The 25,791-nt window shown below is 42.0% G+C and overlaps 1 protein-coding gene and 1 non-coding gene across 2 annotated transcripts in view; both read left to right on the top strand.

Moving 5' to 3' along the window:
- Window positions 1-23,309, top strand: part of HSD17B3 (hydroxysteroid 17-beta dehydrogenase 3) — a 37,865-nt gene extending 14,556 nt beyond the window's left edge. The window contains exons 3-11 of the mRNA XM_067742444.1: window positions 5,656-5,731; window positions 8,223-8,330; window positions 9,346-9,413; window positions 10,877-10,912; window positions 13,803-13,837; window positions 14,915-14,996; window positions 15,630-15,695; window positions 18,864-19,013; window positions 22,636-23,309. Coding sequence (XP_067598545.1) covers window positions 5,656-5,731; window positions 8,223-8,330; window positions 9,346-9,413; window positions 10,877-10,912; window positions 13,803-13,837; window positions 14,915-14,996; window positions 15,630-15,695; window positions 18,864-19,013; window positions 22,636-22,746 — 732 coding nt within the window. The 3' untranslated portion in view covers window positions 22,747-23,309. The remainder of the gene's footprint in view (window positions 1-5,655; window positions 5,732-8,222; window positions 8,331-9,345; window positions 9,414-10,876; window positions 10,913-13,802; window positions 13,838-14,914; window positions 14,997-15,629; window positions 15,696-18,863; window positions 19,014-22,635) is intronic.
- LOC137228508 (U6 spliceosomal RNA) lies at window positions 4,358-4,459 on the top strand. The gene has a single exon (XR_010945295.1). It is a non-coding gene; the product is annotated as a U6 spliceosomal RNA (small nuclear RNA).
- Window positions 23,310-25,791: the final 2,482 nt, after the last annotated feature.

Raw genomic sequence — 25,791 nt, 5'->3', positions numbered from 1 at the left:
AGGAAATTCTTCTTCCTAATGTCTAAATTACCCTAGTCTAAATTACTCCAGCTGCACTCTAAGCTTATTCTCTTCCATCTTCCCTTAAATGAAAGCATCAGCTTTTAATTATTTTTATGTTTCCTTGGATTCACTGCTTTGTTCCTGTGTGTCTTCACTTCAACCCTATACTTTCTGAACCAGGCTTTGAGTATCCTCAATTCATTGTAGTATGTCATGGTTGTGTGTGTGTGCGCGCACGTGTGTGTGTGTGTGTGTGTGTGTGAGAGAGAGAGAGAGAGAGAGAGAGATGTATCAAACAAGAGTGTACATAATATCTAAGTGTGGTTACGAAAAAAATTAAAATGAGTACAGTGTCTCTTATCACCAAACTTAAGAAATAGGGCATCACCAGTTTCCTTGAAGTTTGTCATATAGGCACATGTCATGCCTTTGTGTTTCCCCTCCTCACTCCCACAGATGTAAGCACTATTAAGAACGTTGTGTTAATAATTTCCTTACTTTAAAAAAGTTGTTACACATGCGTGTATCCCTCAACAACATTTGGTTGCATCACTTGTTTTGAACTTAGTATAAATTGATTCATATGTCTTCTGTAATCTGCTTCTTACTGATCAATATTGTGCTTTTGAAATTCATCCATGCTGATGTGTGTAGAACCTGGTTCATTCATTTTCAGTATTGTATAGTATTCCATTATATAAATTGACCCAATTTAGTTATCCATAGTAAGTTAATTCACCATGGCAACAGATAAACATAGGATATTGGTGGCAGGAACAGCTAAGTTTCCCCCCAAATCCCTATTCTCCCATTGTATAAAGTTGTAGCTAGTAAGTGGCTATCCAGCCAGGGAACTTCCCAGATTCCCTTACATATAGCTGGGGCTATGTGACATTTTTCCAATGAAATCAGGCAGAAACGATGTGTGTCATTTCTTGGTCAAGGTGGTTGAGGGAGGGGATATATCTTCTCTACCCTCTTCTGATCCTTGCACTGGCTGGATATCAACAGCTAGGGCAATCTTAGAAACCTGGTGTTGAAGGTGGAAATGCCTTTCTCAGCTGTGGGTCCTGAAGGGCTGTGTGGAATAGAGTCTGTTATACAAGACAAAAACCAAACTTCATTACGTGAAGCCACTGAAATTTTGGAGTTATTTGTTACAGCAGCTTAAGTTATCCCAACTAATGCAAACTAACAAGAAATGTCCAAGATTTACATGAAGAAACTTCTAAAAGTTTTAGAAGAATATATAAGATCTGAATAAATGGCATAGTACGGATAACTGATTAATGCAAAGATGCAACTTTTCCCTTAAATATCTCTAATTTCAATATAAAATGTTAAAAAATATAATCTTATCATTTACTTGGAAAATTAAACTAAGAAGATAACTCAAGAACATTTTGAAAGAAAATAATAAATCATAGGGACTTCCTGTATGAGACACCAGATATCAAAGCCTATTATAAGATTATCAGAAGTGGCACTGGCACAGAAGTTAACAAATAGGCCAGTGGAACAGAACAGATAGATTAGAGACAGATCCACGTACATATGAGAATTTGGCATAAACATTTCACATCAGGAAAAGATGGACAAATAGAAAATTGTTGCCAAAACAATGAGCCACCCATTTTGAAAAAAATAATGCTAGATGATTTCAACCTCACACTATTCTCAAAAATAAACAACAACAACAAAAAATTAAAAAACTACAAGTGTTACAGGAAAATGTATTTATATCCTTGAAGTTAGGGAAAATCATAAAGGAAATTCTAAAAAAAAATAAGGAAAATATTCACAAACTTGGTAACATTAAAATTAATATTATGTAATGTATGGAAAGAACACCATAAACAAAGGAGAAAATAATTACTGCATATATAGTAGGCAAATAATTAATACCAAGTATATGTAAAAATAAAGCTCCTACAAACTTATAAAAAAATGACAACCCAACAGTAGAATGGGCAACAGGTATATTCTGGTTATATCCAGACAAAACTATAATTCAGAAAGATACATGTACTGCTATGTTCATAGCAACACTATTCACAATAGCCAAGACATGGAAACAACCTGAATGTCCATCAACATATGAATGGATAAAGAAAGTATGGTACATATATACAATGGAATACTACACAGCCATAAAAAAGAACAAAATAATGCCATTTGCAGCAACATGGATGTGTCTAGAGTTGCAACATACTAAGTGAAGTAAGTCAGAAAACGACAAATATCATAGCATATCACTTGTATGTCTAGAGTTGCAACATACTAAGTGAAGTAAGTCAGAAAATGACAAATATCATATGATATCACTTGTATGTGGAATCTAAAATATGACACAATGAACCTATCTATGAAACAGAAACAATCAGGGGCATAGAGAACAGAGCCGTGGTTGCCAAGGGGGAGGGGGTTAGGAGAGGGATGGATTGGGAGGTTGGGGTTAGCAGATGTATGCTTTTATATACAGAATGGATAAACAAGGTCCTGCTGTATAGTACAGAGAACTATATTCAATATTCTATGATATGTACCATGTCTTCTTTATCCATTCCTCTGTCAATGGGCATATATACAATGGAATATTACTCAACCATAAAAAAGAACGAAATAGTGCCATTTGCAGCAACACTGATGGACCTAGAGATTGTCATACTGAGTGAAGTAAGTCTGACAGAGAAAGACAAATATCATATGATATCACTTATATGTGGAATCTAAAAAAAATGGTATGAATGGACTTATTTACAAAACAGAAATAGAGTCACAGATGTAGAAAACAGACTTATGGCTACCAGGGGAGAAAGGAGGGTAGGGAGGGATAAATTGGGAGATTGGGATTGACATACACACACTACTATATATAAGATAGGTAACTAATAACGACCTACTGTGTAGCACAGGGAACTCTACTCAATACTCTGTAATGACCTATATGGAAAAAGAATCTAAAAAAAATAGTGGATATGTGTATATGTATAACTGATTCACTTTCTGTACAGCAGAAACCAACACAACATTGTAAATCAACTATACTCCAATAAAAATTAAAAAAAATAAACATACTGGGAAAATTTAAAAAAGAAGATGCACTTAAAAGTTCATTGATGACGAATGAATAAACAAAATGTGGTGTATGCATACAATGCAGTATTATTCAGCCTTGAAAAGGAAGGAAATTCTGACACATGTTACAATGTGGATGAACCTTGAGGACATTATGCTTAGTGAAATAAACCAGTCACAAAAAGAGAAAAACAAAAAACAAATAAACAAAATATTCTATGATAAACCATAATGGAAAAGAATATAAAAAAGAATTTATATATGTATAACTGAATCACTTTGCTGTACAGCAGAAATTAGCACAATGTTGTAAATCAACTATACTTCAACAAAAATTTAATAAAAAAGGGTATATGCTGGTAATTCACATATAAACATACAAAAAAATCAGTCCCACTGATAGTTGGAAAACTGCAAAGCAAAACAGTAGAGAGATGTAATTTCTTGACTTTTAGGTTGAAAAATTTGCTAATATAATATATGGGCCAGAGTGTGGAGAAGTAGAAACTGTATTTTTGATGGTACAGTTTTAAGGGAGGATATTTTGCCAATACTGTGAAAATTTAAAAAGCATGTACCTTTTAACACAGCATTTCCACTTCTCCTTGGCTATCTACTCTAGGAATTAATTCACTTGTATATACAAAGAGCAGTATTGAAGGGTTTTCACTGTAGCAATATTGGTAATAGGAAAACTTAAATGCTCACCCAAAAGTGAACTATAGAGCACTATGAAGCAATAAAAATGTGGCTCAGCATGGACTGACGTAGAAATAGATACAATACTTAGAGATAAGACACATCATTAAGTTAAAAAGACAAGCTTATAATGCCATTTATAAAGTGTGAAAAGAAAGAAATCCCACAAAACAAACTTCTATTTCTGTATGTACTTATAGATGCATGTAGATGCAGAGAGAAAGTTAGAAAGGAGGATCAATACCAAACTAAAGACAGCGGGAGCCTAGCGGTGGTGGGGAAATGGAACCGTGGGTGTGGCTTAGTGACAGCTTTTACAGTGAGAATGTGCTTGTGCATTTAATAGTATAATTTAATAAATCAAAATAGAAAAATATGTAAATACTGAGGCTTCAGCTCCAGAGATTCTTAATTGGATGGTTGTGGTGGGAATTGGTGTTTATTTTTGACGTCTTCCTGAATGATTCTGATACCACAGGTTTGAATATTGGCTATTGGAGACCATATAGTAAAGTCTTCAGTTCAGCTTCTTATGTGTTTTCTATAATAGAACTCCTTGTTAAATCTGGCATAGTGCTTGTTTTGGCAACATATACACTAAAACTGAAGTGATACAGTGAAGATTAGCATGGGCCCTGTGTGAGGATGACACACACATTGTGAAACATTCCATAATTGTGAGACATTCCCTATAGGTAAATTTTATGTCCTGTGTATTTTACCACAATTTAAAAATATAACAGTTTCATTTAATTAAAACCATAGAGAAGGATTTCAGTTAACTGGGACCTTTGTCACTAACTCAAATGTTGTCTGTCTCTGTTTATTTTATTTTTTAAAATTTTTTGTGTCTTTTTTTTTAACATCTTTATTGGAGTATAATTGCTTTACAATGGTGTGTTAGTTTCTGCTTTATAACAAAGTGAATCAGCTATACATATACATACATTCCCATATCTCTTCCCTCTTGCGTCTCCCTCCCTCCCACCCTCCCTATCCCACCCCTCTAGGTGGTCAAAAAACACCGAGCTGATCTCCCTGTGCTATGCGGCTGCTTCCCACTAGCTATCTATTTTACGTGTCTCTGTTTAAATGAACATGGGTTTTTCCATTTGTCTTCAGGCAAAGCTCTATCTTTTCTCACCTGTAGCATTTTTAGGTGTGAGGAGTCTGGACCTGTCCATGACAACTCAGCACACTGCGTTTACCTGTCTCCTATGCTATGTTCAAGCACACCACTTCTGCACACTGTCGCTCAGCTCCCATGAGTCGAAACAGTGTCCAATCTGAAGAGAGTTCCTTCTGATCTCAGGGAAGCATCCGTTTACCCTCCAGTTTCCTATTCCATTTTCTGTCCTGTTGGGAGCCAGAAAACAGAAAGAAAGGGCTCAGGTCCATGACTGTGCCCAAGTGAAGAGAACCACAGGAAGAACATTCTTGTGAATAGGAGGCAGCTCACCAGGTCGCTGCAGAAATATTGTTTTTTATTATGGGATGCTACTCTAGGCCCTGTTACATAAATTATAGTATAAAATCCTCCAAATTCTGAATTCCACCACACATCTGATCATAGGTGGTTTAGATAGGAGGGCATTCAGATTGTGGATCTGTGCAAAAAAGCACTTAGAATAATAATTCCCGGCACATAATAAACACATGCAAATAAACTACTGTTATGTCACATTTAGCCTGGCCCAGTGTGGCTGTTTTACTCATAACCCAGAAACCTTTGTCACATTCTGCATATTTAAACTCAGGAGAAGCATGCACATCACCCTGTGACCAACTGAGTGATGCCCCAACTCACCTTTAATGTAACAAACCTTCCCTGTCTGCTTATCACCTCCTTTTTGGTTTTCCCGTCTCTACCCTCAGTTAGCAAGACAGGGACTCAATGTCGTGCTTATCAGCCGGACACCGGAAAAACTACAGGCCATTGCTGCGGAGATTGGTGAGTGACCCCAAGAAATAAGGGAGGTGTTTGTGGAGCCCACCAGCCAAGTCTGCTCCTGTCCTGCCCGTAGAGACATCTGTCAGCATCCCTACGTCTGCTCTCTGGAGGCTGGGGTACCAGCCTCCTTAGGGCAGCCCAGTTTACAAAGTTAAGTGCAGGATATAAGTGGCTTTAGTTCACTTCAGTTTAGTTCACCAGGGGTTCTTCAGGCTGCATGAAGCAGGGGCAGACTCACCCCACAAACAGGTCTACTCTCTTCTTTGGTCTAGCGTCTCCATATCTAGAATCAGACTCCCTCATCCAGAGGCCTCAGCTGTCTGATTGCTTCTGCTACTCCCTTCAAAAGCAGGATCTGGGCTTCCCTGGTGGCGCAGTGGTTGAGAGTCTGCCTGCCGATGCAGGGGACACGGGTTCGTGCCCCCCGTCTGGGAAGATCCCACATGCCGCGGAGCGGCTGGGCCCGTGAGCCATGGCTGCTGAGCCTGTGCGTCCGGAGCCTGTGCTCCACAACGGGAGAGGCCACAACAGTGAGAGGCCCGCGTACCACACACACACACACACACACACACACAAAGAAAAGCAGCATCTGTGTTTGGGACTTCACTTCCCTATGTCTATGCTGTACTCCTTGCAGTAGGGTGAGGGACAATGCTTACTGCTAGTTGTTAGATTAAAAAAAAAAGATTTGATCCAGGGCTGCCACGTATGGTTTTGAAAGTTGTACACTATGCAACCCCAAGAGACAGCATTTATATTATAAAGCTTTATTATTATGATCCACTCTGACATGTTCTTAGTTAATAATGATCATCCTATCCCTTTCTGGGCATTTGCATTTTAATAATAATTACTAATTTAGTAATTGATAAATTCCTGAACTCCAAGGAATGAGTTTTCAACTATGAAGACTCGTGAAGACCATAGCAGGCTGTCTGGGGGAGAGCCTTATTTCTCTGGAGAGAATCTGGGCTTAGAGAAGGCTGTGGGAGGTGTGGGGTTGAGCAGTCGCAACGAGGAGGCTCAGTGCCCTTGAACCAGTGAATTCTGCTTTTGTTTTCTGTCTGGATATCAGAAATAACTTTGACCCAGGACTAGGACATTCTTCAGTGTTTCCCTTACAGTGCTAAAGTGTACTTTTTATCGTCCTTTTGAAAAACAAGTAGTGTCTTTGAACTGCCCCCAAACTTTGCCTTAAGATCACTTGCCCCAGAAATATTGGGTCTAATTGCAGAGCTAAGCAGGCAGCAGCTGGTGAGATCTGCCCATTGCTTTTATATCTAAGAAAGAGCTCCTGCACAAGGCAAGTTCACATAAAACAGTGGAAAGAGGATTGAACTTGGAGGGAGCAGAGTTTGGGTGCCCTTGGTCAAGCTAGTAAGCTTCTCTGAGCCTTAATTTTCTCCTCTGAAAAATGGAGAAAATACCTACTTTACAAGGTTGTTGAGAGGATTAAAAAATATATTGTGAGGGCTTCCCTGGTGGCGCAGTGGTTGAGAGTCCGCCTGCCGATGCCGGGGACATGGGTTCATGCCCCGGTCCAGGAAGATCCCACATGCCGCGGAGCGGCTGGGCCCGTGAGCCATGGCTGCTGAACCTGCACGTCCGGAGCCTGTGCTCCACAACAGGAGAGGCCACAGCAGTGAGAGGCCCACGTACTGAAAAAAAAAAAAAAAAAAAAAAAAAAAAAAAATATATATATATATATATATATATATAGTACATGTAAATGTTTTATAAATGCTAAATCGTTGGACAAATACAAAGGGTTTCTGAGTGTATGTGACGAGGACCTGACACTCACTGAGCAGAGGCATTGCACTTTGCTCTTACAGCCTTTAGTCCAGGGGTCTGAAACTTGAGCATGCACCACGGTCACCCCTAGCACATGTGAAAACAGATCACCAGACCATCTCCCAGGGTTTCCCGGTTCAGTAGGTCTGGGGTGGAGCCTGAGATTTTGTGTTTCTAACAAGTTCTCAGTGATGTTGATGCTGTGGTCTGTAGACCTTGCTTTGAGAATCACTGCATTAAGTCTGTTATAATGTCTTTATTTGTCACTGTAGTAACTCTTAGTATCCCATCATTCACAAATCTTTTAACACATCCCAGCATTTATCCGAGGCTATTTCTTTCTTTCTTTTTTTTTTTTTGCGGTACGCGGGCCTCTCACTGTTGTGGCCTCTCCCGTTGCGGAGCGCAGGCTCCGGACGCGCAGGCTCAGCGGCCATGGCTCACGGGCCCAGCCGCTCCGCGGCACGTGGGATCTTCCTGGACCGGGGCACGAACCTGCGGCCCCTGCATCGGCAGGCGGACTCTCAACCACTGCGCCACCAGGGAAGCCCCCGAGGCTATTTCTTGTTTCTAATTAAGGTGATGGGCTTGTGCTCTTAAGTGTCTATTCAGGTAGTATAGGAGCATTGGGAGGACATGGGCAAGAGGGGGATTTGGACTCCTGTTCATTAAAATATAACTGTTGTCTCTAATGCAGAGTGGACGATAGGAAGTAGTGTGAAGATTATACAAGCAGATTTTACCAAAGATGACATCTATGAGTATATTAAAGAAAAACTTAAAGACTTAGAAATTGGAATTTTAGGTAAGTAAATTATAAAATGCAAAGCGTGTTGTAATAAATCAGTGAAACAATTATCTTAGTGATACTTGATTATTCAATAGTAGCTTAAACTTAACCCATGACTATAAGCTGTAGCATTAAACCAAATATTAAAGTTCAGTTCTTCAAGAGGAATTACTGGATTAACAAATTTGTACATGACTTTGGAATGTAGCAAATCTACATATTTCAATCTTCCCAACCATATTTCCTAGTATTAAAATATTTTTCTTTCACTGAACTGATATTGACATTTGGCAGGAAGACGGAAACTTTGGTCTAAAGGAATTAGTTTAGCAAACAAACATCACTGCAATTGATCCATGAAATAGTGAGTCAGTGTGGTTATCTGAGGACTGATTTTCTCATTTGGGAAATGAGATACAATTTTTTTCTGAGATAATTTATAGACAATCTGTTTTGTAACCATATCACAGTACAGTGCTTGTATTGTACATAGAAAGAAGATTTTGATTTCTAGAATAATTACATTTTTACTGATAAAAGTGTAAAACATGTTGCAGGAAAACTGGAAAGAACAGATGAGCATGTAAAAGAGCTATGAATTTCTTGAAATCCTGACAGCCTGAGATAGCATCTTGGTATATATCCTTCCAGATACATACACACATATTTTCAAAATCAGGATTAAACGTATGTACTGTTTTGCAACATTAAAAAAAGTCATACATCACTAGTGTTCTCCCAGGTTTTTAAAACTCTGAGCAGTCATAGTTTTGAATGACTCCATTGCATCCCACCCCCATGATTCATTTTATGTGCATTGTATTATAGGACCACAATTTCTTTCTCTCCAGTTTCCTCACTGTTACCAAATGATGTTGCAACGAACAACCTTGTATATAAATCTTTTGTACACGTTTCCTTGGAAAACTTCCCAAGAATTCCTGGGTTGAATATGACAATTTTTAAGGCTTTCAATAGACATTTGCCATGGGCTCTTCTGACATCTTTTTATTTTGCCTCTTTTGGTCAGTCAACAATGTCGGCATGCTTCCAAACCTTCTCCCGCGTCATTTCCTTAACACGCCGGATGACATCCAGGTAGGCCTATACTCTTCTGTGGATGTTTTCCTCTCACGTGGTCCTGAGCACCCTGGCTGGGTAATCACCAGGGCCAGGAGGGGGTAATGGGATTGTATTCTGTATTCCAGGTGGATGACTGGAGGTCTCCCTTTCTTTTCGCCTGAGTACTTGATACACAGTCAAGGGTACTGCTGTTCACGACTATCTCTAGGATAAGGACATCTTCCCTCTTCTTCACACACCAAAATTTACCTGTGCCAGTCTTTCGGGGATCTGCACTTTGCTTTCTAAGGGGGTAATTCTGCCTAACAAATTCATAGCTTTGTATTCATGGCTTTCTTTGTCTTCCCAGGTAATAAGATTCATTCCACTTTCAGTGTGATAGCAGCCCCTCGCACAGACTCTGTGGTTGGGGTTGTTGTCAGTTCAGCCAGCTTGACTCGGACCCATGACTGCCCTTACTGGCCATGAGCAAATTTACTACGCGTTTAACAGTCTTCGAAGGCACTATATTTCGACACTTCCTCAGGCCCTGACCTTTGAAGTAGTGGGGTTATAACAATTCTGAACAGGCTAGCATGCTTCTATTCCCTGATCCTGCAAGTATTCCTAAGATTCTGTGTAGGCCCCACGTCTACTGCGTGGACAAATAATGCCAGATTCCTTGGACCCTGCTGAACATCCTCACCGGCCACACGTCTAACTCCACGGTCCCTGTTTCTGGCACAAGTTGGTGTCTCTCCATTAAGCGGGTTCCGTTCTTGCTTCTCTTTATTTACGTCTGCATTTGTACTTGTCTATGTGTCTGACCCTCTTTTCCTCTGTCTTGGGTGATTCTAGCAGTTTCTTTAACTGCCCTCTGTAGCCGGGTACCTGTATACCTTGTGTTATACAACCATTCACCTTTCTAATGTCTATGCTATTGTCTTCTAGATCACATATACTAACCTCCCTTCCTTCAGCTGGAAATTAACCATCTCCCTTTGAAAAACTGTTTCCGTATTCCTGCTGAAACTTTCAAGGAAACTCTTAATTGTTTTTGTTTTTGTTTTTGCGGTACGCGGGCCTCTCACTGTTGTGGCCTCTCCCGTTGCGGAGCACAGGCTCCGGACGCGCAGGCTCAGCGGCCATGGTTCACGGGCCCAGCCGCTCCGCGGCACGTGGGATCTTCCCGGACCGGGGCACGAACCCGTGTCCCCTGCATCGGCAGGCGGACTCTCAACCACTGTGCCACCAGGGAAGCCCGGAAACTCTTAATTGACTTCTATTCAAGATCACATTCTTATAGAATCATAGTGTGGATGTCAGATGTTTCCCTGTTCTAGTTCATTCTGAATATCAACTAGGAGCCTAATTTGCAGGTTGCGGCAACCACTCAGACACACACTTTTGCCCGCTTCCTGGTTGTTTAGCACTGAACACTTTCCAAGAGAAGTTCTCAGATGATCTGGCTGATTCATGATTGTGATTATTTATTACAGAGCCTCGTCCACTGTAACATCACCTCGGTAGTGAAGGTACGTGATCAATGTATGTGCTCAGTGCATTAAAATGTAGTAGCTGTTGGATCTGGCAACTCAGGAGAATTGGCCCCTTCCCTGTAGATGCAGAATTCTTTAAAATTGAACTGTCCTTTAAAATTGAAATGAGAGACCATGTAGTAGCCTTTTAATTGTCTTGTCTGTTTTCATCAAGAAAATACAGTGCATTCACTCTCCCTAGCATCTGAATCCTTTTTCTGCATTCAGTTTTGTCACATGTCAGAACATATTAGGCCTGATGATGATGAAAATTATTCAGGATTCCAAAGCAACTTAAAAAAAAATAGTATCTTCTTGTGATTTGAGTCTTTGTAAACGGAGGAAAGCTCACTCAGTGTGGAAAAAGGACGGAGGGTGTGGCTTGGATTTTATAGACTCTTGTTGTTCAAAAACTATTTGTTGAAGTGAAGTTCAAGTTCATATGTATTCTGATCCCAGATCAGTTACTGGACAGCATTGGGCCTGCTATTTAGCCCCTTTGAACTTCAGATTCTTCATCTGCTATTAAAAGAGTATTGAACTAATTGATGTGTCAGGTGCCATTCAGCACTCAGGTCCTTTTATTAGAATTAACTGCATACGCGTTTATAGGCATGAGTACCACAAAGCTATCCTATGCTGTGTCTTTGTGTGAATAAGAAAAAGGGAGACAAATTGTCTGTGCAGACAATTTGGAGAAAGGTGCTGCTTGAGAGTGGACATAGCCCCATGCGTGGTGGGTAGATGATGCCTTTGTGTGAACACAGTATTTCCCTTCCCTCTGGATGATGAGAGCCCTCTAAATGGCTTGTGAGTGAACCCTGGGCTTTCAGCGCACACTCACCCCCACAGCTGGGCACCTTGCTCGGTACACAAAGTTCACATCTGTGCCTGGCAGCCCTCATAATCACTCTGGATGGTCCAATGGAACGTCAGCAATGAATCAGGTAGGACTAATTTCATGGAACCGGGACCCTTATTGGGGAGCAGCGGGAGGCTATCTCGTCTTCACAGCATGGACTGGCGGGGAGAACTGGTTTCCCAGAGGAAAATAGGTTCCTATCAACATCAAAAGAGGGGATGGATGCTGAACAGACCAAAAAAAAATGTTTTTCATGTGGCTAGAGTTGAGCTGACAAAAATTATTTTCACCATTGGTTGTTTTTTTTGTTTTTTGTTTTTGTAAGTATACTGGTATTTTATAGTTTCCTGCTCAGTTTTTATTGGTACATACATTCTTTTTATGCTGAGCAATCAATGGCTTTTTAAAATCCCCAGCTGATGTAATTGAAGGTTTTATATGTTCCACTGTTGTCTGCAGCCTTACCACTAAAATCTTTCACATTAATGGATACATTGATCTTTCAGTCTTGGTTCATTTGATCACAGGGTTTCCCAAATGCATTTGACAACCCTCTGACTCTTTTAGCAGAGAAATGCTTTGATTTTCAAAAAAATTATTTTATATCTTGGTAGACACTAACTTCCTTAAGTAACAAAGAAAACAAATTGAAGTTTAGCTTCTAAGTATGCAATGCCCAAATTGGCCACGCTGGTTGGAAGCATGACTAGTATCACTTAATTATTCCAAAGGAACCATCTGGAAACACTAGAGTTCTCTATCAAGCACAGAGATGGGAGAATGAGTTTGAGGGCAAAGGGAACGTGGGATAAGAGACTAAATACTGGAACCTTTGAGACAGGGACCCACAAAGTCCAGTGTTGTATCTCTAATTGGGATCATTCACCCAGTCAGGCTTTTGGGAGACTGAGAAATGCTGTTCAACAATGCTCCAACTATATCCTTAATGAAGTTGGGAGAAGCAAGGAAAGGGTGTTGACATGATCTACTCCTCATGCTTCTCTCACCTCCCTCAAAATCCAGGGTTTCAGAAGGCAGTCCAGCCTAGGAAGCCCTCACCACTCCCACCCCTGCTGCTTCTCCAGAGCAGTGAAAATATTATCTGGAGGCTCCCAGGGATGAGCTTAGGGGCCTTCCTAGGAAATGCAGGGCCCTAGACAGCATGAAAAATTAGGCAAACTTGTCTTCTGGTCCCCAGTGTCCTCTATTTCTCTGCCTCTCCCCATCTGTTTGGATGCTCTCTGTCTCAAACCTGCTCCCAAGACAGGGCCTGATTCCACTCAATTGTACTTTCAAGAACATTTTAGTCCATGGATTTGCCTCTTTCTTAATTCTTAAAATGGGTGCCTTAAAATTATGACATGAAAAGCTTGCTTAATGAAATATTTAAGCTCCAGAACTGGCAGGGAAGACTTCTTCCAGGGACAGTAGGTTGGGGTGGGGAAGGGAGTTTTCAACGCTGTTGTAATTCCAACAGACCAGCAGACATGTTGTATCTAGGGAGCTACTTCACAGACCACCTGCAGGCCGCCAATGAGGCTGCTGTTGAACTGAAGAGATGTCCTTCTCCATCTCATACCTTGTATGTGAGACACACATGGACACTTGTTAGGTTTCCTGACAGCCCCCTAATTCTAACTCCTGTGTGAGTTTTGTAATGGCCAAACTACTTTTGCCTCTCTCCCAGAATGAAGCGTATCTGGGGAGCCTCAGTGTTGGTCCCACAGACATAAGCCAATTTCCATAGTTTTTCACTCCCTTCATTTTCCAGGAAGACTTCAGTTTTATGAAGAAGAAACCAGAGGCCTCTGAACTGTTTGCCATTTGTCTAAGTTGTCTTTTATGGGTTCCAGCTAGACTCTAGTGTTGTCAGAATTACCTCCAATGAGTGTCAGCAGATTTTCAAGGCCATCTGAGAAGATGAACCTGTTTCTCCAGTTTCCTCCAGCACCTACTTGCTAAGTCCCCACGGCACATTGCTACATAGTTCCTTTGTCAGGGCTTAACTTTGCCCTTCTCTTATAGATGACACAGCTGATTCTGAAACTCATGGAATCAAGGTAAGGTCTTTCCTTGGAAAAGCCATGGTCTGCCTGGCCTGGCAATCAGCTGACTTGGGGACCAGGGGCATAGTGTTCATCTGCTGCTGCTTTAACAAATGATAAAACTATGATGAAAAGACATGGAGATTATGGTTGGACCAGGCCAGCTTTGCAAGCAGATAAGCATATTTGCAGGTCAAATGTAGCATATACTGGAGGGAGGAAGAGAACAGCAGTTTCAGCAGACATTGTGTTCGAAAAAATAACTCACAGTGAGTATAAAAGAAACTTCAGAAGTTGGCCTGAGACCAAGACCATCTCTTTGTTATTATGCATTTCAGCTCTTGTCAGAATGAATACTCCAGTTTTGGGGTAAAAATCACCACCCCATCAGTGTCTCTATTTATTCCATGTTTTAAATCACCCTATTACAATGACCATTTGGGAGCTGGTTTTCCTCAGGTGGTATTCACTAAAAGCAAATGGTCCATAGTTTTATCTTACCTAGAGAAAGAAGGGGCTTGGCCTTGTATTCCAATTTGCAGTTTCTTAATTTTTCTGGATTGAATCCATCTAGTTGGGAAGGATTAAGGATATTGAATTTCAAAAGGGTAAGTAAGAACCCCAGAGACTTGTGTAGGAGTGCCTGTGTGAGCAGATGATGGACAGTCAAATTCCACCCAAGACAGGATTCTGCATATGACATCTGTCCTGTTGTGGGTCATCTTTATGAGTCAGAAGGGACCTTGAGCTCATGTGGTCACATTTGAGAGAGAAGGACCACTTCCCCCTTGAGTCTTGTCTGAGCTGAGTTGGTTCTCTGCATTTTGGTGGTGGACCTTTGCTGTAGCAGAGCCCCTGTTTCCATTCACAAGCTCTTGAAGTCCACTGACTGCCGAGTGACATCACGGTGTGGTGTAGTTCATGACTGAGGTGAAGTTCCACTCACAGTTCTTGGAAGCAGAACACTTAGCACACATGGAAACCTAGAGAGGATGGAAGTTTCCCAGCGTTCCCATGAGCCCCTCTATTTTCTTCCTTCTCAAGGTGTCATCAGGCAGCAGAGCAATTGAAACTTTGTTTCTTGCCCGTTAGGCGGAAAGGTCTCATCTTGAACATATCTTCCGGGGCGGCCCTCTTTCCCTGGCCTCTGTACTCTACATATTCGGCTTCCAAGGTGAGTGACAGATGTGGTCCAAGCCTCCTTCTCCTTCTTCCTTTTGTTTTTCCCATTTAGCATTTTCCTTTGGATCATCTGGCAAGGCGATGGACTGATTTGCCTAGAGACATTCTTCTAGGTACAGGGAGGAGCGAGTCAGCCAGTATCTGGGTGCAAATTAGAAAAAGATGCTGCCCCTGGGCTGGTGAAGCCTCGCAGAAGCACAGCCGGGCAAGCGCAGCCCCCATGGAATTCCGGCTCCCACTCACTTCCTTGCCTGGGAGCCCGGCGCTCCTCTGGCCAGCAAGTAACATTGTAGTTTCCCTCCATCCCAGAGGCCTCATCAGGTGTCCTCTTGCCCTAGCCATGAAACAAATCTTTGGAACTGTGGGTGCTCTAGACAAGGCAGAGCTTCCCCCGGGTAGGGTATCTATACGCAGTGGCCCTAGGTATGTATTTATTACAAAACTTATGTTCCTTCTCATTGCGGGAGCTCTTCCCAGACCAAGAAATGAAGTTCTAACTCCCATTAAGACAAACTGCTGCATTTTAAGGTGAAGAAGATAAGCTCCCTGTGGTGTCCTTTGAAATCTGAGTGAATTGGCTCTGACAGAGAATCAAGTCCTTAGGTGTTTCTCCTTCTTGCTCCAGGCTTTTGTGTGCACATTTTCCAAGGCACTGCAAGCAGAATATAAAGAGAAAGGAATCATTATCCAGGTAAGGTCAACAGTTCTGAGTCCTTGGGAATGGGAACTCTGGATCCCCATGGTGCCTGGGCCACTGCTTCCTGCAGGACAGGCTGTGCATGTGTGACCAGGAGAGGGGGTCTGGATGACACCATGTGAATTCCTATGACCATAGAGGTGGCAGTGGAGCCACCGTGGTTCTGCCTGCTGCTGCCCTCACCATGCCCTGGGTGCTGGAGAAGGAAATGGGGTGGGATGAGTGAGTGCTCAGAAACACTTGCTACCCAATGCTGCATCAGGACAGAAATAGGTTCTTGTCTAAGCATCCTTTACTCTCCGACCTAGATAGAGGGGACAGGCTCATGTGGGAGGAATTGTGGAGAAGGAACAAAAGAAAACTGAGCACTTGGTCAATGTTGGAAGAGGGAGAGGGTGCTTCGCCTGGGGGCTGTTCATCTGTGATGGAACATAGAGATCTCCACACCCTGGTTCTTGAGCACTTGGGGAAGAGGTGCTCTGCTCTCCATTTCCCCTACAATGACAGAGTGGTCATGGAGTTGACCTTGTCCTAACTGTAAACAAAGCTGGATTGTCACTGCTGTCTGTAGGCTGAGCAATATGACGTGCTTCCTTCAGCAACACAGTTAACTCTAAGTGGTTTCTGGAACCTGGAATAAACAGTTTACAGAGGTTTTTGGTTAACTGTTTGGGAAGAAGTTCTATGACATACTATTAGGGATGAAAAAGGCACACTCGGTTATATTTTTAAAATTACTGCTGCACATACTGATTTTCAATTAAAATACCCAGGTGAGAGTATCTCAGTATAAATTAACCAGCTATAGGATGAAGCTTATTCAACTGGCAGATGTGAGTTAATAGCAGGAGCTTTGTAAATAACATCATCTTCCCAGTTGTAGTGAGTGATTGTAACAGACTTGTCAAGAGACTACAGTCCCATTCTCTGCCCTGCTGAACTAAAGTCTCACCTAAAAGAGATTCTTCCCTTCTATCCGTTCTCCAACTCCCAGCTGAGGACGGATTCCTTTTGCAACAGCTCTACCTTATATATGCTAAGTTTTCTGCAGTAAAAAAGAATCCCTAAAATCTCATTGGCTTAAAACCACAAAGATAGATTTCTCATTCATGCTACACATTCACTGTGAACTGTCAGAGGGAATTAGCTCACTGTAGTGACGCAGGGACCCAGGCTGATGGAGCAGCCGCCATCTTGGATATTGTCAGTTGACATGTCAAAGAAAAAGTGGTAGGAGTTCAAGAGACTTGCTTTGATAATTAGAGGCTCTGACAACTACTGAGTCTGTACTTTAGAGCCCATGAGCCACAACTACTGAAGCCTGTATGCTGCAACTACTGAAGCCCATGCACCTAGAGCCCGTGCTCCACAACAAAGAGAAGCCACTGCAATGAGAAGCCCGTGCACTGCAATGAAGAGTAGCCCCTGTTCGCTGCAACTAGAGAAAGCCCGTGCACAGCAACAAAGACCTAACAGAGCCAAAAAAAAGTCACATGTCACTTTTGCTCATACTCATTGGTCAGATCTGGTCACATGGTCCCACCCAACCATAGGGACCCAGAAAGTACAATTCTATCATGCGTCTGGAAGAAAGAAGAACTAGAAATATTTGGTGAACAACACTAAATATTAGTGTTGAGTATCAAGTCTTAGCATCATCTCGATCTTGATAACTGTGGGCCAGAGATGCTGTAGCTGCTAAGTTAGTGGGTTCTGTGGGGCAGAAGGTGTGGGAGGAGGTGAGGAAGGGGGAGGGAGCCCCTTCCCTCATGCAGAAGGCTCAGAGCTGCTCCAAGTCCTGGAAGAGACACTGTGACATTCTGAAAACCAACTGGTCTCTCCAAACACGCATGTAATTGGTGCTCAATAAATATTTGTAAAATTCCTGAGGAAGTATGGACTGTACTCTTGGGTTTGATTTTCAAATCCCAGTGCTGCCATCTATCATCTGAGTGTTTTGGACAGCTTGCTTAAACTCTGTGAGTTTGTTTCCCCATTTGTAAAAAGTGGTTTATAATAGCTGCTTCTCTGGGTTACTGTGACGATCTAATGAATAAATAAGTATGCAAATTTAACCAATATTTATTGAGCCCTTGTTTTATACATAAAGGTGTTTTGTCAACCAAAACTCACTGTAAGAATGGAAACACTTTTTATTATTTCCCTATCTGAAAACTGGGTTTGAAAATACAAGCTTCTTATATTTTTCTAAGAATACACTTTGAGCTCTTTGGAAGAAAAGTGTTATGCAAATTAATAACTGCATTCATTTCCATGAGAACCAGTTGAATTGAATTGACTGACATACATTGGATTAAATTATGAAACAACGTAATTTCAAGTATGATGAGGAAAAAAAACGTGATGTGACAAAAATTTCAAAGGTGATGTGAAGAAAAAGAAAACAAGCATGGATTTTTTTTTTTCCCTAAAGATGCCAAGGTCTCTGTGTCTGGGAATAAAGTAAGAAACCCCATTATGAAACCTCATGCCAGGCCACAAGGTGGTGAGACCACCAGTGGAAACATGGTATTGGGTTTTCAGGGTACAGTGTGCTGTTGTTTATTTTTCTTACCATGACAGGAAAGATTATGAGGTATGTGCCACTCCTGGCTCCTAACCGAAGTGTGAATCTAAAATACTTGAAAGTGCTCCAATTTGGTTATATGTGTTAGAAATACATTTCTGTGATAGAGTTGCCAGGTAAAACACAGGACATCCAGTTAAATTTGAATTTCAGATAACAAATAATCTTTTGAGAATAAGTGTGTCCCATGCAATACTTGGGATATAATTAAACTGAAAAATCTTTCCATTGTTTGTCTTCAAGCATAACTGGGTGTCCTGCATTTTCACTTTCTAAGTTGGGGAACCGTGCTGTAAGACAGAGCTCCTCATTCACCCTGTGTGCATTTGAACCACTTGGTGTTGTGTGGCTAAGGCCTCAGCTTGAGTTGGTTGCCACGTTAAGCCAGAAACTGACCTTTCTGATTCCCAGCTCTGTGCTCCTTCTACACCTTTAACTGTTCTATTATCGTATAGTAGCCTGAGACTTTTTAGGGGGAGAACAGAGTTGGGACATGAAGGGATGGTAAAATGGGTATTAGTTTCTCAGGGCTGGGCAGATTGCTCCTGTGTTACGGTCTTTATTTCCCATTGTAGGTGCTCACGCCGTATGCTGTTTCAACCCCCATGACAAAGTATCTAAATACCAACATGATAACCAAGACTGCTGATGAGTTTGTTAAAGAATCACTGAAATATGTCACGATTGGAGACGAAACCTGTGGCTGCCTCGCCCATGAAATCTTGGTAATTGATAACTTCTCCTTCCTTGAAGCAAGGGAGGACAGACAAGCAGGGGGCCCTAGCAGGGCTTAGCCAGCTCTCCCTTGCTGTTGGAGCGTTCAGCCGTTCTCTGTCACGCAAGGATAATGATGCCAGAGGTATACTGCTGAGGGTAGTCCAGCCTGTGAAAAGGTGTATCTAGCAAGGGGAAGGAGAAGCTGAAGCGCTGGGTGCCCAGCCTAGAGATAACTCTGAAGTTGGCAAATCTCACCCTTGGCCGCCTCACCTCTGCCCTCAGAAAGTAAGGCGGCTCCCAGAGCTTTGTGAAGGTCAGGCCAAAACACAGGGTGCTTCCCTGTAGGGGCTGTCGATGTCCTTGGCCCTCTGTGCCAGGAAATGTTTAACTCTCCGGGAAAAACCCCAAAATAAAACAAAACACCTTGATTTGTAGCGTTTGCTGATTTCCATGACTGATGTTAAGTTACCAGTGTGTTGTCACTGCACATGAATTCAGGAGGAGAGTTCACGATTGGCTCTCGTGAGAAAGTACAAGCTGGTTCCTGTACACCACGGACTTCATCAAACATGGAAATAAAGTCTGAAGTATAGGGCATGAGGAGTTCTTACCATCCCTGGGCTGCTTTTAGGAAAAAACACAAACAGGAAACAAAGGTAGACTTGAGTTTCACACTAATACTGAAAATAAACAGTGTCAGGGTAGTTCTGTTTCCATCATCACCAAAGAATTTTAGACAGATCTTTACTTTCCCTTCATATGTCAACTTGCTCCTCTGCCTCATACGTTTTTCTACCTTGGGAATTAGGCTTCTTTATTTCTCTCTTTCTCTTTCTGATGCTAGAGAGATTCATGGGTCAAGGCACTAAATCCTCCCAAAGCATTCAGCTGTCTCCTGGGACTCAGTACTGAGACTCCGGCAAGAGATACTGAATTGTCTTAGCTGATTACTTGCTACTTTTACTGTAGAATCTCAACAACGTGCAGAATCGCCGTTTGAACGCACAGTGCAAAGTGGACAAGCAGAAAGAATATAAGATCTTTATTTTGCCTATTGCCGATCTGGTTTTTCTTCAGACCACTACTTGCTGCATGGCACGAAAACAAATTAGTGGAATGTCTAATGAGTTTAAACTTAGTTTGATCTGATCATCTAAACTGTCCATTTAGGAAATAGGCTGTCCATTATTTAGAGAAAAATGTTCGGTCTTGCCTGAGTGTCCCTTCTTCTGGCCTCTCTCACTAAAATGACACTGGGGAAAGAGTCCCTATGAATTCCTGCTGGTCCTTAAGTGTGTGTGGCTGGTGTCCCTAATCTATCTGATGGTGGCTCACCTTGCTGGTTTATGTCTGTGGGGGGTGTGGGGATAACTCCTTCTGTCCTTTTGGCTAGGCCAATGCATTCCCCAGCTACTGATGGCTGAACATGCCTGAATCTCTGCTACCTCCCTCATCCAGCCAGAGGCCAGCTGTCCATCTGCAACTTTGGTTCACAGAGGCCCTCTGGCTCTCTACTCTGCATCAGCACCAATTTGAACCTGAGGGATGCTGGAAAAGCAAGTCTCAGCACTTACCTCGCCACGCTGAGATAATATTCTGTGGCTGCACTCCAGAAGAGTGGAGGCAGTAAACCCTCCTTTGCTACCATTACTTATTTATCACACTTTCCTATCCTTCACCCCAGGCCCCCAGCCCTCCAGCGTAAGCTCAGAGGACACACATATCAGAGGACACACATCTGGCCACGTCTTCCTCTTTCTCTCTTGTACCTCCCACCATCTCCAGGGCAGAAAAAGTACAGACTTTTTGTATGCTTTCCCGGGGTCACATCCTGTTCATCTCAGAGGGATTTAGGTAGTTCCAGTGGATAAGACATCCTCTTCTCCTCTTAGCAGAACTCTATACTTTTAGTCCTCCAGGATATTGATGTTTTAAATGGAATCCATTAGCATTTAGAAAATGTTTTCTTGAGACAATAGCATGGCTTGCAAGACAATTGTCTTGCTACATACATACTGTAATCCAATTCTAGATGTCAAAAGTTGAATTTTTTATTTTTTTTTACTTTTCTCTTTGATTTCTTATGTAACAAATTCTAATCTCTACTGGTAAACAGATGCCAAAAACAGTAGGAAAAAGTCTTTGTGCCTGGTGAAGCAAAAGAGAAAACAAAGGAAAACACATCAATCATTAAAACCATTAAAACCAATTTTGAATGTGCCAGGGTTTAGAAAGATCGTTGAATCTAAAGTTATGGGTAATCAAGTGGAATGAACCAGTAAACAAGCAAGTCTTCTATTTCAAAGAGGTGAGGCAAAGACAGGATGCTCTCTACCCTCAAGGAGTTTTGGGGCAGCAGTTGAGGTGGGACTGGAGCCTCTACCTAAGAATCCGTGTGGAACTTGGGGCTTCATAGCTACCTCATTTAATTCTCCTAAACATCTTGTGAGACAGGACATTTGGCTCCCCTTTTACATTGAGGAAACCAAAGCTCAGAGCTGGATCAGATCAGATGAAGCTTAGATGGATCAGATGGCCCAAGACCACCTGGCTGGTAAAAGTGATGCAAGGGTTTAAGTCCATTTTCTGTTTCCTTCTACATGGCGTCTCCAGGTTGGAAGAAGGTAGATAAAGATGGGGATGGGAGAGGGGGCCTTTTAGAACATTTTCTGGGGACCTGGGATTTCAGTTTATTTCATTTATGGCTGACTTCAGTAAGCCCAAACATTTAGTTCAAGACAAAGCTAATGGAAGGGCTTGATTTTGCTGCGAAATAAAAAAAGCTCTGTCTGGGAGAAAAATGAAGTTCCTGAAGAAGATGTTGCATTGATTCATAGACTTGGCCAGTGGAAGAAGAGCTCTACTCTGGTTCCCAGGAACCACCTTTAGTTTCCTGCTTTGGGATACCTCAGAGGATTGCAAAAATCTGAAGGTTCAAGCTGCCTACAAGGCTCAAGTTTTCCTCTAGTTGAACTTCTGTTGTTTTGTAGGTAGACTGAGGAATGTTGGATTAACTGAATCACACTGTGGACAAAATGATTACTTCTGGGGGCCTGGACCTGCCTTATAGGACACAAGTGTAACTTGAGGGCAAGAACCTTCCAAGGCCTGTGCCTCTTGCCTGAAAAGCATTAGGCATTGGTGCCTCAACTTGAGGCTTCCCCCCCTTTTCAAAGCAAATACTCCATGATAATAATTTACACCTTGCTATGACTCATTTCCGTTCATTAACTCTTTAAAAGAATTTTTTTCTTCCAGTTTTATTGAGATATAATTGACATACAGCCTTCTATAAGTTTAAGGTGTACATGAAAATGATTTGACTTACATGAAATGATTACCACAGTAAGTTCAGTGAACATTCAGCATCTCACATGGATACAAAATTAAGGAAATAAAAAATTTTTTTTCGTTTGATAAGACCTCGTAGGATTTACTCTCTTAACAACTTTCATATATAACATACAACAGTGTTAACTCTATTTATCTTAACACTACTTAAAAGATTTGGGACTTAACTTCAGTCATCAGATATACATTTTTAAAGATGATGAATATAAATTGAGATGTTTTCTTGCAACTTCCTTGCTCTTCTTTTCTCCCAGACACTTATGTTTTTGTCTATTAAAGGCAAGCATTCTGAGCCTGATCCCGTCATGGGCCTTCTACAGCAGTGTGTTTCAGAAGATGCTCCTGACTCGCTACATGGACTACCTCAAGCAGAATGCCAACATCACATAGTCCTGGTGGGCTGATGTGCCACCCAACATTGCTTTCTTCACCAAGTTCTGCACTGGCCACAGAGGACCCAGGAACAGACCAGTACCTGTCACCTCCCTGAAGCTGGAGGGCCCATGTCACAGACCCAGTACTTAAAATTCAACTTTGTTTTGCAATTTTACTCAAGTCTGGAGATCTTTGGGAGAGCTGTGATGTAAAAACATGTGTTGTGCAATGGGGTTTTAATAGTTGGAGAAGGTGAGGGTGTCTATAGGTAAAACTGGAAAATTTTCTGTATGGGATTATAATATAATGTGGTGAGAAGAAAGCCTCTGATTCTTTGAATATTGGGAACAATTGTACCTAGTAATCTACTTTTATAGCTATATTAAAGAATGTTTGAAATTACTAAACTTTATCAAGACTGCTGTAGTCCTAGGGCGCTCACTGGTTCTCAAACTGGCTTCCTCAGAGACCCAGGAAACTGTCTAGGAGAAGGGGTGGGGCAACAGCTACATCAGGACAGTTTCTGGGGACCCCTCATTTCAGCTAATGCAGCACCAGATTTTTCTATTTCAATTTTATTTGGGATTCTGTGGAAGACTGTGTTTATAAAAATAAAAACAGAAAATATGTTGCTAAAAGTAGTTTCAAAAACCATTGCTCTAATACAGGAGTTGGTATCTGTAGAAATGAGTTTTTACAGGCTCCAGCCCTTGGGTTGCTGGACTGAGGGCTTTAATTGTTAATGCATATGAGGTGGTGTGTTAGGGAACTTCTGTCCTTCAACTCTTGAGGGAGTTGGGGGAGGATCATGCCAGCTGGTGACCCTGCATTGTCTGGCATTGGTCAAGAGTGCTTCCCCAAGACATCATCATGTTCTAGGCACTGCCAATGCTTCGTGGCACTTATCTTTTCTGAGAAGGTCATTTGCATTTAGATTGCATTTAGCAGCAAAGATTATGTGCTGCTGCTCTAGTTTTAAAAGGATTCTGGGATATTTGGTTGGAATTTATGGGACATTTTTATGTTCTGGAGGAAAGCAGAGGATAGAACATTTAAAACCTCGGTAAGCTTAGAAAGTGGACTATAATATCATAGCTCTTATTAGACCTTCTCTGAGGAAAAGACTGGGAAAATTTGACCATTTTAAAGTATAGATATCTACTTATATTTTCTCAGTTATGGGTAACAATAGCAACTATAATACAGGACGCTTTTATGTACTGATTATTAACCTGGTGTCTTTCAGTCCTAAGCTCCACATTTTATGCTCTGATCTATGGTGATGGTCTGGGGAAGCTTCAAACTCGAGTCCTAAGACACTCACACCAGCTGGCTTTGGGTTAGATTCTGCCTAGGGGAGGCAAATTTGGGAGAGTAAAAGGAGGTAGAAGGGGCTAGGGAAATTTCTTCATGTTTGTACTTCTGTTGCCATCACTCTGCAGAGAGAACAGCTTTAGCCAGACTCAGCACCAATCAAGAGGCAGCCTGTAAGGATCTGAGCACCAGCCCCACAAAGCCCTCTTTAGGTATCTGCGCATTACCATGCAGGGGTCCCCCTCTAAGCATCCAGTTCCCAGAAGCACCACCTCCTCCTTTTTGTTCCACCAGCCCTGCAGTTACTGATATCTGGGTTACTTAGTATCCTCTTTTTGCTCTTTCAGCCTTTCAACTTTGGTGTTACCAATTCCCTCTCTTAAATTCCCTCTGTTTGAAATACTCAGTGTGCTTTTGTTTTGTTTTTGTTTTTTGTGACTGGACGTAACTGAGCCTGGACCTGACATAGTCTGTCACATTGATTATTTTGCTCGATCTCTGAAGCAGCCTGGATGGGTGGAATCTCCATTTTACAATGAAGAATCAAAAACTCCTTATCAGTCAGTATCCCAAGAGGAAACAAAAGACATGTTTGAGCAATTCGAGGAATTCATTGCAAATGTGTGGGAAGGGTGTAGGTAAGTCATCAGAGCTAGTGCTGGAGGGGCGCTTTTTCTACCCCAAGGCCTGAAGGGGCTGGGCAAGGGCCAAATACTAGGAGAGAGAGAGAGAGAGAAAGGGAACTGTGTAAGAAGCACTGCCTCAGAGGAACTGCAATCTTTGGCTGAGAGATGCTGCCAGGTGGTGGCCACTCTATAGAGAGGCAGAGGGAAATTGCGATACTGTGGTTTAGAATGATAAATATATATTTCATTTTCATTCCCATTCTTTGGAATTTCCTAAGTGATAAGAGCAACAAATGTGTCAATTGTTGTTCATAATGAGCCCCTTTCAACTGCACTTGAGTTTAAGTTAATGAGGTGGCTTTTAGAAAGCCCCTAAAGATGACAGTTGGTTGCCAGGGGAACCAATCATGTGATTAGAGCTGGAACTTTTAGCCCCGCTCTTCAGCCTTTGGGGAGGGAAGAAGGGTGGAGATTGAGTTCAATCACCAATGGCCAATGAGTTAATCAATCATGCCTCTCGTGAAGCCTCCATAAAATATGAACTATAACTATGGGGTTTAGAGAACTTCCGGGTTAGTGAACGTGTGGAGGTGCTGGGAAGGTGTTGTGCCCACAGAGGGCATGGAAGCTCTACACCCCTTCCCACATACTTTAACCTATGCAGCTCTTTCTTCTGGCTGTTCCTGAGTTGTATTCCTTTATACATAAACTGGAAATCTAGTAAGTAAACTGGTTTCCTCAGTTCTGTGAGCCATTCTAGCAAATGATCAAACCTGAGGAGGGGTTGTGGGAACTTCTGATTTACAGCCAGTTGGTCAGAAGCCCAGATAACCGCCTGGACTTGCAATTGACATATGAAGTGGGAGCAGTCTTGAGGGACTGAGCCCTTAACCTGTGGAATCTGATGCTCTCTTCAGGTAGATAGTGTCAGAATTGAGTTGAATTGTAGGACATCCAGCGGGTGTCCAAGAATTGCTTGCTGTGGGAAAATCTCCCTGCACAGTCGGTGATCAGAATTACTTGAGAGTAGACAGAGGGTTGAGTGGAAAAACAAGAGTGTTTTACCTTTACTGGAATGATACCCAAACTTCATTCTCCTGCTGTCTTCTGGGCCTCCTGC

This window comes from Pseudorca crassidens, chromosome 7 (genome assembly GCF_039906515.1).
Source record: "Pseudorca crassidens isolate mPseCra1 chromosome 7, mPseCra1.hap1, whole genome shotgun sequence".
Lineage (NCBI taxonomy): Eukaryota > Metazoa > Chordata > Mammalia > Artiodactyla > Delphinidae > Pseudorca > Pseudorca crassidens.
Note: the sequence above shows the minus strand (reverse complement) of the source record. Positions and strands in the feature narration are given on the sequence as shown.